Source organism: Euprymna scolopes, chromosome 31 (assembly GCF_053919585.1).
Source record: "Euprymna scolopes isolate OS-2025 chromosome 31, ASM5391958v1, whole genome shotgun sequence".
Classification (NCBI taxonomy): Eukaryota; Metazoa; Mollusca; class Cephalopoda; order Sepiida; family Sepiolidae; genus Euprymna; species Euprymna scolopes.
The window spans coordinates 65,918,601-65,936,619 of record NC_136512.1 but is presented as its reverse complement, the minus strand read 5'-3'; the positions used below and the strand labels follow the sequence as shown (position 1 = coordinate 65,936,619).

At 33.4% G+C, this 18,019-nt stretch overlaps 1 protein-coding gene across 3 annotated transcripts in view; it reads right to left on the bottom strand.

Annotated features, from left to right (window-relative positions):
* Positions 1-18,019, bottom strand: part of LOC145255771 (protein unc-93 homolog A-like) — a 207,625-nt gene that overhangs the window by 64,748 nt on the left and 124,858 nt on the right. The window contains exon 1 of one of the 3 annotated variants that reach the window (XM_080114434.1): positions 3,856-3,949. The exons of the other annotated variants lie outside the window; for them this stretch is intronic. Coding sequence (XP_079970560.1) covers positions 3,856-3,858 — 3 coding nt within the window. The 5' untranslated portion in view covers positions 3,859-3,949. Of the gene's footprint in view, positions 1-3,855; positions 3,950-18,019 lie in introns of those variants that run through there. 3 annotated transcript variants of the gene reach the window in all.

Genomic DNA, 18,019 nt, shown 5'->3' with positions numbered 1-18,019 from the left:
CTTCCCTTGAGTGTTTCCAATAAGGGGGATTGATTTACTAGGATTTGTATTAGAAGCTGAGCACTTATTAAAATTATTTAATTGTTGAATTTTTTGCATTTTGGTTAAATTTGTTAGTTTGCAATCGCTGATAGCCCACTCAAAAAATTGAATAAAAGACAAAATTAAAAAGAATGGTACTCATGCAGAATTTGACCCCCCCCCCGGATTCCAATTATGGTTAGGGTTTGATCGGCAATCACCGGATTCAACCGAGCGTTGTTCAAATCTTGAAAGACTAAATCAACATTTATTTTTTTGCATAATTAATGATGGGGGTATTTTTTCTGTTTATTTTCTTAACATCTGTTGACAAAAAAAATAATATGTATATTCTCTTGAAAAAAAAATCAAACTTTTCTCTACTTTCATCTATTTACAGTGTTCATATAAAGCATTCATCTTTTCTTTTTATAATAAAAAATCTGTTTTCAAAAAGATACGTTTACTGCCAACTTTCTTTTAAAAAAAAGTGTAACTTTCCTGAAAAAACACACAAAAAAAACTTTCACATCTAACCAGGGAAGCCCACATAGCTCGCCCAGGGCTAATACTACAGTAACGAATATTGGACAACTATATGCGTTTATGAAGAGACATGATATAAGGGAAACGACCTTTTCTTTATGCAAAGTCTTAATAACATGAATGGGTTGTGTTCGCTTGAGTAACAAGACGATTTTGCATTTATTTATTTCTTATTCTTGCCTTCCCGCCCCGTGGCGCAGTGGATAGAGACGTTGACTTTACGGTTCCAGGTGAGCATTGCCTGAAGATAGGGATTTCAAAGCAGGCCAGAGGATTAGTTGGCCAACTATGAAAGCCAGTAATTACTGGGAGACAGTTATAAGACTCAGCATTCCTGGTCCTGGATATGACCTTTTTTTATTTATTTATTTTTTTTTACATGGGGGTCACCACTTATCAAGGCCCGAAGGCCACTCAGGGATAAGGGTTATTGCGTGTACAGTAATCAATGAGATAGTATTGTAGTAATCATTAGTATTGGGGGTTTTGATAGAGTGTCTTACTTAAGGGGGCGGTTTGTGAGGAGTTTGTTTATGTTGGACTTGAAAACGTCCAAGTTGTAGTCAGGTGGGAAAGAGGCAAGCGGCAGAGAGTTCCACTAGCGTGCAGTTCTAAGAATGGTGAGGCCCCAGTTTGCCGGCTTTTGGAAGTGTGGAGCCACCCTTTTATTGCTATTGCTCCCAGGTTCACTCCGACCCGGAGTGGTAGTACCTGTTAGGGTCATAACTATGTGTTAAATAGAAACCGAGTTAAAAAAAATGTATTCTATTAAAAAAATGTCTTCAAAATCACTGGATTCGGCATTAAATAACCTGAAAAGGGTTGATATGCCGTAAAACAAAAACAACCAACCAATCAGCATTCCTATCCCGTCGCGGTTAATCACCTGAAGAAGGTCAGAGGATGTGTTGGTCGAAACGTGGTGAAACAACAACAACAACTATGAAGATGAAAATAACAGTTCGCAAAAAATGAATATACAAATTATGAAGTATCATCTCAAAGGATTCCAAGAAAATAAAATAAAACGATTTAGTCCCAAAAGTCTCCAGAGGACAAATGATTTATTTTTATTACGATCCACAATTTTGCAGGTTAAGGAGCAGTAAAGGTCCAGGCGAAAGTCTAGTATAGTTAACAACGCAAAAGGAAATATATATAAAAAACGCCAACAAATTTACAAATAACTTTTACCAAACGCAAGAAAATTTCATTTTTTTATCGAGCTGCAGCGATTTTCAGGTTGTAAATATTTCCTGTGTATTTACTTTTGATAGTTTGTATCATAACCTTAGCGTTTTGTAGAAAAAAATGGACGACCACGTTAGCCCAAAAGCTTCGTTACACTGCAAATTATCTTGAACTAAAGAAGAAACTTTAAAACAGTTTCAGTAAGTTAAAAAGGTACAGATCGATTGAAAGATAAATGTTAATGCTTTTGGTAACAGTTATTAATTATATTTTTGTTTACATTATATGGTTAAGTTGTTAAATTATTTTTTTTTTTACAAGACTTCTAGAGTATGATACAACTTCAGAAAAAAAAGCAAAAAAAAAACAAAAAAAAAACAAGTGAAGCACGCATAGTTCCCCTTGAGTGCACAGTAGACGAGGCATTAAAAAAAATAGGTTCAGTATTTGCCCTCCCTCCATTTAGTCCCAAAAGTCTCCAGAGGACAAACGATGCAATTTAGGTCTTAACATATCTAAATTTGAGTTCTGCATCATACAAAAAAAAAAAAAAAAAGAAATGACTAAGTCCATTATTTGCCCTTCCCCATTAGCCCCAACAGTCCTGAAAGCCTTAACATATTTAAATTCGAGTTCAGCATCATGCAAAACTGCTAAATAGACATACACAGAAAATTTTGGACAAGTATGGTTAAATAGTCCCAAATATGGAGTGTTTTTATTAGCTCTAAAAAAGCGCCTGGGACACACCCAAGAGTTATCACGAAGTATAGACAAACAAAATTATATAGAAATCAGTTAGTTACAACTTCAGAAAGTTTTATAAAACTCCAATGCATCAATTTTTTTTAATAAGTGTCAATTTTAGCCATTTTAACCTGAAATGCACCTCTAGGGCGGCAAACGGAGTTTTCCTGGAAAATCCGTTCTGTTACTTTTTTTACTTATACCATGTTTCATGTTTGTGCAAAATTTCAAAAAATTCCGAGGCGTAGTTATTGAGAAAAGTGCGGACAGACAAACGGGCGAACGGGCAAAGGTGTATTTACAGGTCCACCTTCCTTTTGTCGGGGAACCAAAAAATAATAAAGTAAAGAACAAATTTAAAAACTAGAACACTATGAATGTCGCTAGAATTTTTTTTTTTTTTTTGGTAAAAGTTCTTTGGTTCATATTTTTATGCTTCTAAATTTTTGAGATGTGGATTGATAATTTTGTATTTTTGTTTGGCTTATTCGAACTACTGTTCTCATCTTGAATGTTATTTATTTATTTTTACTTCAATGTCGCCACATATAAAGGCCGGGAGGACACTCAAGGATAAAGATTAATAAGTATTAGCTAGTTGGTTAAACAACATGATGATGATGCTATTTGCACCAGATTTCGGTCGAATCAAACTCCGACTTTTTTTTTTAGGTGTATTTTTTTCGAACTCGGGAATCTTTTTGTCGAACTGTAGAATCTGCACAGAATTTCGAAGGGAACCTGGAGGTAGCATGCTCTCGTTTCAGTCAGCCATAATCGCACAGAAGTCTTAAGTAATTTGTAATTGTAGTTTTAGCATCACCCGCACCGAAGATTGAATCTTCAACCCCCACAAGAGTGATATTTATAACTAAATGAACTTAGTAATTTATCAGTTACGCTACGGGTTCCTGCGGAATAGCACAGACGAGGATAACAATAGTCCGAATAATCTTATGATATATATATTATATGATTATTCAAACTATTGTATGTGCATATATATATATATATACATCAAATGTGTGTATATATATATAATATATATGTGTGTGTGTGTAATATATAATATATGTATATATATAATATATGTATATATATAATATTGTGTGTATATATGTGGGTGTATATATATATATATATATATATATATATATATAATATTGTGTGTATATATGTGGGTGTGTCTGTATATATATATATATATATATATATATATATATATATATATATGTATATATTGTTCTTTTTATCTCTTTTTCATTTTTCCGTTGTTAGCTATAATGCACCTTTGCCAAGATTTTGCTTACACACGTATATTTAAACAAAAATGAAAATGTTTATACACACCATAAAAAGATATCCTTGCTAACGATGTTCACGGATGACACAGAGTAATATGAAGTACTAGCCAAACAACCCTATTGCTGACAAACTAGGAAATAAAGTTTTGTATTAAAAAAAGAAAGAGAAGGAAAAGGCCGTAACGCATTGCTTTAGCCTTGCCCTTAGCCTTGGTCGTATTAAGCTCACATAATCTGCCCAACACCCAAAATGAATTAAATCTAGGTTAGGATTATGGGAGATAACAGAATTAATTAGATGAGACATTGATAATTTTTATTTCTTTCTTTTTCTTTTTCCATAGCTTCTGTCCGTAATCTTTCTTGCACTTAATTGAGAGGTCGATAAAAGAATGCGATAATTTTTTTTTTTTTTTAAATCTAAATAGACGTGTTTACGAAAATTACGGTCGAACCTACCCCAAATCCTAGCTCGCGTGAAAGGCCTGCTGTCAGGCACGTTAAATATTAAATTTGGTCTTAGCATTAATGCGTTTTGGAATACAAAATAATTTACAACGCTATAGTCAATGTTTACCCATTTATTAATTGTCACATGCGCATATGTTTTGATACATATCTTGAAACGTGACACAAAACATAAATCTTTGACATTACGCTAAAAGCTTTAATTATTTTGGTTAAGCAATGCTTTAAGCTTTGTTTAAAAGGAAGTTCAAATAGCTCAAATGCTGGGCCTTCAAACTTAATGTTTTCGATTTTCGATCATAGTACCCACTTTATTAGAAATGTATTATTTACTATTGATGCAATATTTTCTAATCCTAATATATATATATATATATATATATATATATATATATATATATATATATATATATATATATATATATATATATATATATATATATATATATTATGCGGTTTGCTTGATCTGTGTTGGTTAATTGAAATTCTTGTGTGCAGGGCGTTTGCTCAGTTGGTAGAGTGCTTGCCTTGCATGCAAGAGGCTCGTTTTCGAATCCTGAGTTCGGATTTGTCTAACTGATGAGCCCAAATGAGGGCGAAACTCGAGTCTTAGACTTCCGGTTCTTTGACTGTCATGGCTCTTGTGGGCTGCGACGTTGTTTGGCTGTGGAATTTATTATATATATTAGTGATGGGACGATTTCAATATTTTTCCCGATTCCGATACAATAACCGATTCGGTACTAAATTACCGATTCCGATACAATTGCCGAATCCGGTTGTTTATAAATCTCTAAATATTTAGCTATATAGTTGTACTTTTTTTCTCTGATTACTGTAAAAAGATGCATGTAAATTGTGCAAATATTTTCCTAAACGTAAAAATATACTTATGGGGGACGATCTATCGATTTTAGCTTCACTGGTGGTTTAACATTAATAAATATTTATTATCTTATCATTATTACCAGCAATGGTAGATTTTGCTTTAAGCAAAATCAAATAAAGACAATTAAAAGAATCGTTTTGGCAGCGGAAAATCGGTACAAATTTTTCCGATTCCGATACCCTAAAATATTATATTCCGATTCACCGATTTCGGTTAATCGTCCCAACAATATATATATATATATATATATATATATATATATATATATATATATATATATATATATATATAAAGCTGAACGTCTGTGTGTTTGTCTGGTCATGAATAGGCTCCTATATGGTTGACTATTATAGAAAACTGACCACATATAATGATAGAAGATGTATCGAGACACAGGAATGGGTATGTTTGATCTGGCATAATGATGATTCATTAAAATTGTGGGGTCTGCGTACGTGCCTGGTCCACAAAGTATGGAAATAAAAAATTGAAAAATTAAAAAAAAAAACGTTTACAAGTGTTTTTGATATAGATGTACATAATAATACTTTGATAAGTATGTTTGAACTTAAATAGGGGTGGTATAATAAATTTGTGGGGTCTGCGTTCGCGCCTGGCCTCCATAGAATGGAAATAGGCACAAACTTTAATAAAGACTTTTCATATCTATCTGTGTAAGTATACTTTGATAATAATGTTTCAGTTTGAAGAAATATGGTATAATAAAATTATGGGGTTTTCGTTCGCACCTGACCTCCATAGAATGGAAATAGGTCACAAAGTTTAACAAGGTTTTTTTTTTAAATATAGATCCACAGAATATTGTGATAAGTGTTTCAGTGTGAACAGGTATGGTATAATAAATTATGGGGTTTATCTATTTTATTTTTACTTTCATCATATTTTGCTTTGGGTTTGATACCCCCCAAATTCGAAGTTATCTCTTTACAATCCTTCCTTTTCATAAGCTATCATACTTTAATAAATCAGTGTCCATTTTCTGTAGGCTGTTTTTGAACCCAGTGAACGACGGGTACTTTTGCTAGTATATATATATATATATATATATATATATATATATATATATATATATATATATATATATATATATATATATATATAACGGAATATTTATGAACTGTTTTTATATATTTATCAATTGCTTTTTTCCAATAATATGTTCATGAATAGTTTTCTTAAAAATTAAATACAAAACATTCATGTTAAAAAAAAAAACAATTCATAAATATTTTTAAAATAAAATCTAGTTGAAAAAAAACCAGTTAGAAGAGACATCTTTTTATAACAGTTATATTTTATGTTTGATGTAAAGAAATTATTAACAGCTCTGTCTTATTAAAAAACAGTTCACAAACATATTCTTCTTATAGAGGTTATAATTTTATTATAAAAGTTCAAATAAAGACTGTTCGAATAAAACTTCGGTAAATTTTTACTCGTTTTCCACGTTTTCCTTTTAATGGCAACCATTCAAAGTTTTTGAGTATGCTGAAAACGAATATCGCGTTGAAAATTTCCGCAATTAAGCAATATAATTTATTATGTGAAAAGTGGTTGCCATTGTTGTGCGCACAAGGGTAAAAAAATATGGGAATGGCTTTGTAAAATAAGAAATGCGACTCTTAACAAAAACCAGTACGGCATAATGCACTTATTAAAAGTCAACGGCTATAACTTTTGCCCATTTTTAACAGGTTATAAAGTTTATTGTTTGCAAAATCTTCAAAGTAATAATAAATATTTGCAAGTAATTTTAACGTCTTAAAAAAAGACTTGAAAAGTTTAAATCTAAAAAAAAAAAAAAAAGAAAAACTAAAGTACGTAGAAAAGTAACTACTATTGCCTTTGGTAACAGTTACTTATTGTATGATTTTTTTTGTTATGTTCCATTCATAAAAAAAAAAATATATTGTGTGTTGATAATTAAGTAGTTTCATTTAATTAATACGGTTTCTATGATTGGGCAAACTGATCTGATATATATATATATATATATATATATATATATATATATATATATATATATATATATATATAAGATTGTTGAATTTTTATTTATTTTTTTATTAGCGATTAATTTCTTTCTTTTTTTCTTCGCTCCCTGAGTGTTTATATTATAAGAAAGGAGTTTTCCCCTTTGTTTACATTTTTCTTCGCCCACATTTTTAGGACGTATTTACAGTTTTTTTAAAATTTTATTTTAAATATTAATTATTAATTAATAATTACTACGTGCATTAAAGTAAGTCATCTACATACATGCATGTTTCAGAGTTTACTCTCCATCAGTATAGCTAGACTTTTATTGGCAAGGATCGATCCTAGATTTTATTATATTCTATATTTTTATATTTATTTATTTATTTATTCTTTATTTTCTATTTATTTATTATATATTTATTTATTTATTTTTATTTTCCTTTTAGTGTCGTTTAACAACTCTTGCTGACATTTTTTTAAGTGATGACCTGTACATTTCAGTTGACCTGTATTATTTTGCCCTAAATATATTTTCGCGCCTTAAACATTTCCTGTCTGGGTCATTTTGACTTTTGTTTCCCTTTATTTTATTTTATATTTTATATTTAACTTTATCATTTTTTTCCTCTCCTTTCTCTCCCCAGATCTTTTTTTTATTGAATGATAGTTATGTCTCGGAAGTAGAGTGAAACGCACATCTTATTTTTCTTTTATTAATATTATTTTTTTTTCCTTGTACACATTTTTGTGAATTATTCCATGGATTTCTGCCTTTGGATTATTATGGACCATCTTCTTCCAATTACGGGATTTCCTTGGATTTTACTTGTACAAATGGAAATTCTTTTAACTTTCTTGAAGTTTTACATTTGGATTTTACCGTCACTGGATTTTTTATCTTCCACCAGACTATCCATTTATGTGTAATCACCTTTTTCTTTACCATATTCCCTCTGCTTAACTTATTTTGTTTTCAAGTAAGATCTTTGACTTACTTGTTGTTTCATCAAATACTTCTGCATGCAAAATCCGATCCCGCATTTTGCTAATTCCTACCCTCTGATGAGAAGGAGAGTATTTCTTCGAAACTCCGTGGATTAAGGACTATACATTTATCTAGTGTTTCCTTTTCAGATTAAATATGTTTTTAACTAGGCACCGCCAAAACGGGGGGGGGGGGCAGGTCAGTACTTTTTGACGGACCGTCTTTTTAAAAATCTACCAAAAATCAGGTAATTATCCGATCAATACGAAATTTTCAGCGATTATTAAGAGAATAATGAACTTTATAACGGTATACTTATTGTTCATAAACGATATTTATATATATATATTTTTTGCTTACAACCCCCCTTGTTTTGAAGTGGGAACAAATATGCTTAAAATAATCATCTGAAACTGAACAAAACATGTGTTGTTGTAAGGGACAGAATTATAGATTAAAAAAAACTTGTTTGCATACCTTATTTTGACGTCTGAATATCAGAACTTCGATTGTGTTTAATTATCCCGCTTTTGAGTTTTGAAGTGTGAAATTCGGTGAATATGTTAAGTAAAATAATTAATTTAAGTTAAGCAAAACAAAAATTTTTTTTTTAATATTTATACGAAAAAAGCCATTTTAAAATCTTTGATAAATAAATCAACAATTTTTTTTTTAGCGAGCCGAATAATGCATGACCATTATTAAACAGGGCATGCTTTGAAGAATCGATACAAAAAAAAAAAAAAAAATTCGATAAATATTGTGCCCTTTGTGTTAAAAATGGCATCATTTTTTTCGATCCCGTTTGAAAACGTTTGCCGCCTTTCGACTACGGTGGACCAAACGCGCTGAAATAATTTTTTTTATTCTGCTTTAAATTGCCCCCCCCATTTTGGGGAGCCTGGCCCCCACACACATACACATTAAAAACCAAACTCATACAAATGGTCACCCATCTGGTACTGACTGGCCAGCCTCAGCTTAATAATACATTGAAATTTTCGTCACTGAAAAATAAGTTTTTTTGGCCTGTTTGGTCTTCCATAGTTTGCTTCTTATCAAACGCAAACGTAAACAGTGTCGATCTAGACTCTAGATCGACGCGAAATAACTATTTACATATATGAATAAGTGGAATTATTTGAAATCCAGGTACTTATGTTATAATATTTTTGCATATTCTCTTAGAAAATCATCCTAAATCTTAGTTAGACAATAAATAAATAAATTAATTATTTCAAAAACCTTTTTTTTTTTTAAATATTTATGTACGTTTTTTGTGCAAGACACAAAATGTCAATTGTTAACTTTTTGGGAAAATTTAACATTTAAAATTTAATTAAAAATAGTAGAAAAAGTTTTACATTATTCTGTTTTCTATATGATAAAATTCAGGGTTTTATCTTTCTGGAAAAAAAAAGTTACTCAGAAATAATGGATTTTAATAAATGTAATTTCGTTTTAAAAAACAACAACAACTTGATTTTGCGGCCATTTTTGGCGGTGCCTATTTTTAACTCATTTCAAAGTGTTTTTTAACATATTTTATTAACTGTTTGCTCATATATAATTTTAACGTTTTCAACCTATTAATTACATAATCTATGAAATACTTTAAATAGGTTAAATAGTAAACATATTTGATTTGTTTTTGTTTGCAAACGATTCCAACTTACAATGAAAAATACAGATAAAATAATCGTAAATAAATAATTTGGGACGCGAAAAACGTACAACTTTTTAATATCAAGTATTAAATTTCTATCGGCAGTTTTAATCGCGCACAACTTGGGTAAAAAATATATTTTCATAAAATATGTAAATTGATTAAGTAGTTTTTTTGTTTTTTTTTACATATTTATTTTGTTTTTCAGTTTGAAAACGATTCCAAATACCAGTGCAAATTTGGGACGCTAAAAACGTACATGGTTTTTATTATCTTCTGTTTTGTTTATATTAGAATTCTTATACCGGAACTTGTAAACCGGAACTTGTAAACCGGAACTCGTAAAGCAGAAGCGGATGGACGGTTTCGTCGCTCAAGGAATATTTTTACACAGATACATACCTCCAATTGATAACAATAATAAAATTAGGCTCATTATTTACTATAAGACCTAAAATCCTGTCATTAAATACAAGTTCTCTCCAATCCTTAAATCATTATAAAAAATAAACAATGTTATTTATAAGTTTGAATGCACTTTGGGGGAATGTAACGCCCATGATAATAATAATAATAATAATAATAATAATAATAATAATAATAATAATAATAAAAGTGATACCTAAATTGGTTTTATGAGCACTACTATATTACCCCGCCTTACCATGTTCTGTTATAAATTTTAACTTTCTAACATCTACACAAATATAATTGTCCTCCTCCCCAATTTAAAACAAATACTACTTAATAATACGTAAATAATACGTCCCGAAACCAATCTAAAAAAAAATTATAATACTAGATATTATCTACACAAAAACTTAACCTACAATTATTAATTATATTGCTTAGGGAATTTGTAATACCTTTTAATTTTTTTCTCAAATTTCGAAACGGGGCAGATTTTGCAATGTATTTGTCGCGTTCAGAAAAACTGTGACGGACAGACAGACAAAATCTTTATTTATATAGACTGAATCATACGTTACCCACTTAAAAGTAACCATATCTTTGAACCACGATAATTTGCGTGTCGTATGTTGCGTTCCGGTCCTAGTTTTTTGGTTGTTGATTGTAAAAAGATACTTTGAAATAAAAAAAAAAGAAAACAAGTAATCAAAGATCTATTTTCACTGACTACTACTACTACTACTACTACTACCACCACCTCTCTTCTCCCTACTACTACTACTACTACTACTACTACCTCTTCTTCTTTTTTGTTGCTCTCACCTTTTATTTTGAAATTCTCTCCGAACAATGTAATTTTGCCTTTCTCAATTCGGACTACAATTCTTCATCTTGAGTGTTATTCGCTCAACGTTTCAGTCGATGTAAACTCCCACCTTCCGATCCGTGGCGTAGCAGATCTAGTACTTGACCAAATTCAGCTATAAGTAGGTCTGTAACAACAGCATATTCTTTTAATTCTTTTGACTCGAGTACATATCCGACACAGTTCTACATAGTTAATCAACCGAGAATCACATATATATCTAAAACATATAAGATATTGACAGATATATACTCGAGAGTCAAAACAATGAAAAGAATATTCTGTTGTCATAGCCCTAGTTAAGTTATATTCTTCTGCAGGCGACACTAAGATACAATTGCGAATTACTTTAGATTTCTATTCAGTCATGGCTGACGGAACGAGAGCATGCTACCCTCCCCAGATTAAATAAAGAGTTCTATTCGAAATTCCGTGCAGATTCCAAATTCGACAAGATACACCTGAAAAAGTTCGGAGGTTACATCAACCGAAACGTTGTGCGAATGACACCCAAGATGAAAACAGTAGTCGGAATAACCAAAATAATCCAAATTCTCAATTCTCATCTAAAAAATTTACAAAGATAATTTACCCACATTTCCAAAAGTTTTTCGTCGTTAAAATTAGTATCAAACATTGAGGAACAGAAGGGTCACCAGTAAGTAAGTGCTAACTAAAAATCGTGAACAGAGTTTTGTAAATGAAAACTTGAGAACAACGAAAGTTTATAACAGAGCATTTTTATATCTAAAAATTTATAAAATAGAAAAGTTATTTTTCTAGCGACAAGTGTTCATTTATATTATTTCGTGTTTCGTGAAGAAATTTAAGTTAGTAGTCCACGTTCTTGGTTCCTTCTATGCGTCCGACTGGAAAAAAATCTACTTTTTTCCGGCTGTTTATTTCTTCATTTTATAAAAATTCTCTAAGTTCGCATCGGCTTATTAATTTGACATAGACTTGTCGCTTTGGAGGTTTGAAACGATTCTTATTGGTTAAAAATATTCTAAGTTAACACGTTCTTGTGAAAACTAACTTGCTTTACAATGTAACGAGGAGAGCTAATCCAAAGGAATAGAAGAAAGAAAATGGTAAGTTATTCGAGCCATTTGCTTTTCAGAGTTCGTTCGAATTGCTCCGCGATTTGGTCACTACATCTTTCAAACGATGAGAATGTTAGTATAATGGTTGGGAGAGAACTGGGATTCGTAGCCAGCTTAAAATACTTATTTTCAAACATGAGAAACGCCTTTTAACTCAAAATCCTCCTCTAGTCGTTGAAATTTTGTAGATATGTATGCAATGTCATATTTTTCAGGTCTCGAATTTTTTAATAGAAACAACTAAAAAATGTCTTGGCGCTTCTTCGTTATGATAGGGAAATTCGAAATGGGCGACGTTTCTGACAAAGAAGAAAGAAAACATTATCTACTCGGTCGATAGTCTTGTGTGAGCAGTAACTGAGTAACTGAGTAATTGAGTAATTCCCTTTCTATTTTTATTCTTGTTGCCCTGTTACTACTAAGAGTGCTGCAAGTAAACGTTTAAATGGGTTGAAGTTATCAGTCGGACACTGAAGGACTCGAACCTTGGAGTAACTCACAAGGAGGCTGTCTTAGCAGGTGCATAATACCAAGGCTGCTGTATTGCTATTTGATAAATGGAGTCTGGATTAATCATTATTTTCCGGAGGGATCTCTCAATGTCATATTAGTAAGGGCCACTACGGCTTTTCTTTCTTGAATGGTCTTCAAAGAAACTCTCTCCCCCCCCTCTCTCTCTCTCTCTCTCTCTCTATCTATCTATCGTTCTTTGTTCTGCTCTTAACAACTCTGCTGACCTCTTCCACAAATTGTCCAACCTCAATATAACAAGTCGCTATACACAACATAGATGTAAACCTTGCCTACACTAAGAATGGCTTTCCATGTGGCAGGTGCTTCTCTAAAGACAGTGTGGCATTCTGCTTCTAATAAACTTCAGGTTAATGGTATTAGCGGTGAGGTTCTTGACGTCATTATGTCTTTTTTTCTGATCAGAGATTGTGAGTAATTCTGCGTGGTGTCTCTCTATTCTTGCTATATCCTTACTTTAAATAAGAATACAGCAAGAAACACGGGGTTATGGGTGAAAGACAAAGGGGTTTATTTACAAGGGAATACGTGTGAAATAAGAGTTACTCGACATCTTTTCTTATTCTCTTCCTGTCTTTTTCCTTCTCTCTCAGTCACGTGAGAGGGTCAGTATATCTACAGTTCATTTCATCTCCGAAGAGATGTTAGGTCATTCCATTACATCACATGAAGGGATGTTAGGTCATTCCATTACATCAATTCTCTTTTCCTATCAATGCCGGTGTTACTCAGTTACCGCCTTTAGAACTGCCAGCAAACAATGCAAAAATTTTATTGAAAACGTTAAAGCTAGAGTAACTGGGCAGCGGTTTGGTTCCCGCGAGTTTCAGCGAATACAAAACAGGAACCTGAACAGATGCATGAGCTCTACACGATGCATGAGCTCTACACGATGTATGAGCTCTACACGAGTAAATACTCAATTGTCCTGAGGTGATTTCTTAAGTATTCGACAAGACCAAACTTTTCGCGAAAAAATATGCATCAAACTCCACCCATTGTGATCAGGGTCGCCTATCTCCTAAATACCCCCATAAGACTGAAGATACCCTGCACGATATCCATATATCAGTAAAATGCCAAACTTATTTAGAATCTTAATGCCAAAAAAGCAACTGATCCTGACAACATTCCAACCATAGTGCTTAAAAAGCTGCAACCAGAACTTGCTCCAATCCTTTCAAACATTGCTAAAAGGAAAAATGTATTCCAATACCTTCGAAAAATTCGTAAGTCTGGTCTGACTAATATCCAAAAATACTGGAGATTGGTCTTCTGCATCTTAAGACAGACGAATCATTCTCCTACGCGTCATGAGTCTGATAAACCGAGCAGTCAACCATTTCAGCAAAAGCAACTTCTTCAATGACAAGCAATATGATTTTCGTCTTGCGAAATCAACAGCTGATGTACTGACTTTAATATCACACAGAATCAGTGAATCTATTGATGGAGACGTCGCTTCTTTAACAATAGCTCTTGACATATCAAATATCCTGGTTAGGGTTTGGCTTGAAGGTCTACATAACTGTTATAACCCTTGTGAAAGTGTTGCAAGGAAAACAGAACACGCGAATAGAGTAAATGTATTAACAAAAATATGCAACAGTATGGGCTTGTTCGTTTACACAACGAACAAGCTCTGTTGGGCTTTCCGAATCTCGACTCCGGGATCAGTTCGTTCGTAGGTAATTCCGTCACAACAATAGCAAAATTTCTAGCTTGAGTATATCTGGAAATGTTCTCACAACCATCAAATCCTTTCTCTCTGATAGGATTATAAAAGAAGTCACGATGAGCAGAAGTTAGAGGCTCAAAGTATCAAAGTATTTGGTGTGCCTCCAGAAGTTCTAGGCTCAAAGTATCAACGCTGACATGCCTCGAGAAGTTCTAGGCTCAAAGTATTAACACTGGCGTGCCTCGAGGATACATCCTATGCCCAACATTTTCCTGATCTTCATCAATAACCTCACAAATCACTAAGATTCCCGTCGACATTTACATGGCAATAGTTGAAGAGCAGCAATGGCCGAGATTTTTCTGATTCTCTTTCTTTCGACCTTGAACACATGGTTCAATGAGGAAAAGATGGTTAGTTTTCATGCATCCAAAATACAAATTTCTATTTTTTCACCACCAACATTTTGATCCCCACTTGGTCCCAATTGTAATGAATGACTCGTCTTGAGAAAGCACCCTGTTTACACAAGTATCATAGATCTGGCCTTTGTTCACTGACCTAAAATAGAACTACATCATATCCGTTGTCAATATCGCTGGAAAAAATATTTGCATTATTCTACTGCTCCAGGAGGTATTCCACTCCCGACACAATCCTCTACCTGTATAAGAGCCAAATACGTCATGAGATGGAAGTACTGTTGCCACATCTAGGGAAGTGATACTGAGAGTACCATCTCCTATCTTGAAAGAATACAAAACCGACTTCGAAATCTAGTGGGCGATATCCCTTTTGTCTCTTTTTTACTCCTTTTTTCTCCTAATTACTAGTTTCTCCTAGTCACTAGTTTTTCTCTACTCTATTGTTATTTACATTGCAGGTGCTCTTCAATCCTACTTTTCAACACTTACATCATACCATTCCGCCGTGGGGCAGGGGAGATAAATATATATATTTTTTTGTTTTTGTAAAATATCAACGCACATCGCATGCGACGTTATTTGATTCGATAATGACGTCCAGGAAAATTGCCAAACGGCAAATACGAAACAAGAGAGCAATGGAGAAGCAGATAATTATCAGCAAAAGCTTTATCTTTTATTAAAGAGAGAGAGAGAGAGAGAGAGAGAGAGAGAGAGAGAGAGAGAGAGAGAGAGAGAGACGGTAAAATGTGGGTTTACTTGATGTTTGCCAGAGTTTAAAATAACAGAACAAGGCTTGTATTTTGTATAATGTTACTAAGACTAAGTTTCTTTCATTTAATAATTACAACCCCCCCAACTTTTTAACCACCGATAGATATAACTAATAGCTAGGCTATGACGACAGCATATTCTTATCATTGTTTTGATTCTCGAGTATATATCCGACACAGTTAAACAACCGAGAACCACATCACTTTATATAAAAAGCATATGATATCAACGGATACAAAAAGCATATGATATCAACGGATACAAAAAGCATATGATATCAACGGATACACACTCGAGAGTCAAAACAATGAAAAGAATATGCTGCTTTTGTCAAACTCCTCAGCTTAGCATTCAAAGGCAACATCAATTGCAACAAATGTATGACACCAATTGGTGTCATGCATGCATGCAGCGAGGTGCATATTGCAGTGAGGAGGGGATGTCTGACCGGACGGGATGGGGTGAAGGAGTGCAGAGAAATGCAAAACCTTAGCTAGGAAAATAGGACCAGCTGTAGATGTGTCATTGTAAGCTTGTTAGACGCAAAGCAGATGTTGTGTTGCCTTAGAAAAAAAAAGGGAGACAGATTTGGAATTATCTACATGTCAAAAGACATGGTCTTGTTTTTCAAATAGAGGAAGAGATGGCAGAAGAGGGGGAGGGTGTCGATGTATGGTTGGGGCTCGGTGTCATTTACAAAGTAAAGGACAAAACAGGTAGGGGGCGAGATGTGACCAGATGAGGACCGGGCAATGCCGAGTGACCTTGCTAGTCGACACGAATTCAGAGGAATTCGCATCGCTAAATTCTAATGATGATGATGATGATAATGATGATGGTTTGATGTTGTTTAAACAAAAATGTCTATGGGATTTTGTCAGAAAGAAAAAAAACAAACGATAATTATTTTATCTCATGGCTGTTATATATCTGTTAACAACGAAAAGGTTGTTTTTAAAAACCTCTGTTGATAGGTATGAAGAATGGGGGTCAAGGGCAGGGGTCGCCGCCAAGCATTGTTCGACTTGGGGTGACTAATCACGCCTAATTGGTAATAAGTAAAAACCTCAGTGCAGGTGGGGGTTGAGGTTTGGTAGAGATAAGCTCTAAGAGAAAGAAAGTTAAAAACTTTATCCATAACTGTTGAAATGTATCCTGTCTTAATTTTGTCAATTTTTGTGTATTATATATAATTTATTTATTTATCTTTGTTCTCTTATTGCAGTCTTACTAAAAAATTGAAAGTCCTTAACATTACCTGTCATGTCTTATTACTCGTGTTTTAAACTTTTTTTGTTAAATACGTCTGGTATTATCCTAAACTAGCCTTTAAATAAGGTGCCCCCAATCTAAAAACAAAAGCTGACCTCAGTTGCATTATTGAAACGTAATTATAAGTTTAATCTCGAAGGTTCTATCTCAAGGAACCAAAAGCGCAAAAAAAAAAAAAAAAAAAACTTCCACGGATTAATGTGGGAGGGTAGACTATCGTCAAATTCTATTCTAAACTGAAAATGGGCAAAGGACTTATACTAAGTAGATATAAATAAGTCCCTCTTACCGTTTTTTTTTTTAATAGAGAGTAGATAATGCAGTGGATGTGTTATCGGCAGCTCCAGTAACTCTCGCTTCTCCTTTTTTGTCCCTCAGTCCTCATTTCTAATGAGTGATGTTTCTGACAAAGGGTGAAGAAAAAGCTGCTTCCCAGATTGGTAGTACTTCGTGAACAGTAGTCTGAGATGTCCAAAATTTTCTGTCTCTATGTCTATCCTTGTGGCCATGTCACTAGTAAGGGTGCTGGAAGTAAACGTTTTCATCTGGGCTGACGTTAACCGCCCGATAGTCAGGGACCCGAACCTTGGAATAACCACTAAGGAGGCTGTTCTATCAGCAGGTGCAAAGTACTGGGGCTGCTGTATTGCCATTTGGTGAATGGATTCTGAACCATGCAGTAGTCTCTGGTGCGGCCTCTCGATGCCATACTAGTGGGTAATTGTTACGGCTTTACCTTATCATGTGCTACAAAAAAAAAAATTCCTGTCTTTCCTCTCTTACTTTCCCTCTCTGTTCTGCTCTAACCAAGTATGCTGACCTGTTCCACAAACCCCATAATCCTCAACATGAAATATCTCAAAAAAGAAAACACGAATAAACCTAGAACCCCATCGTCCTACGTAGACCCCTACTACCATATCTCCTTCTCCAACATCAGGGGTCTACGTTCTAACCTTTCAGAGGTTGAAACCCAATTACAGGAGACGAAACCGGACATATTCTTTCTAAGCGAAACTGGAATAGGGCCGACCACCTCCCTAGATGAGTTCATAATTAAAGGATACTCTAACCTAACATCTAAATCTGACCCCAAGATCGCCACGGGCATGGAATATGTGCCTACATTAAAGATGGCTTCC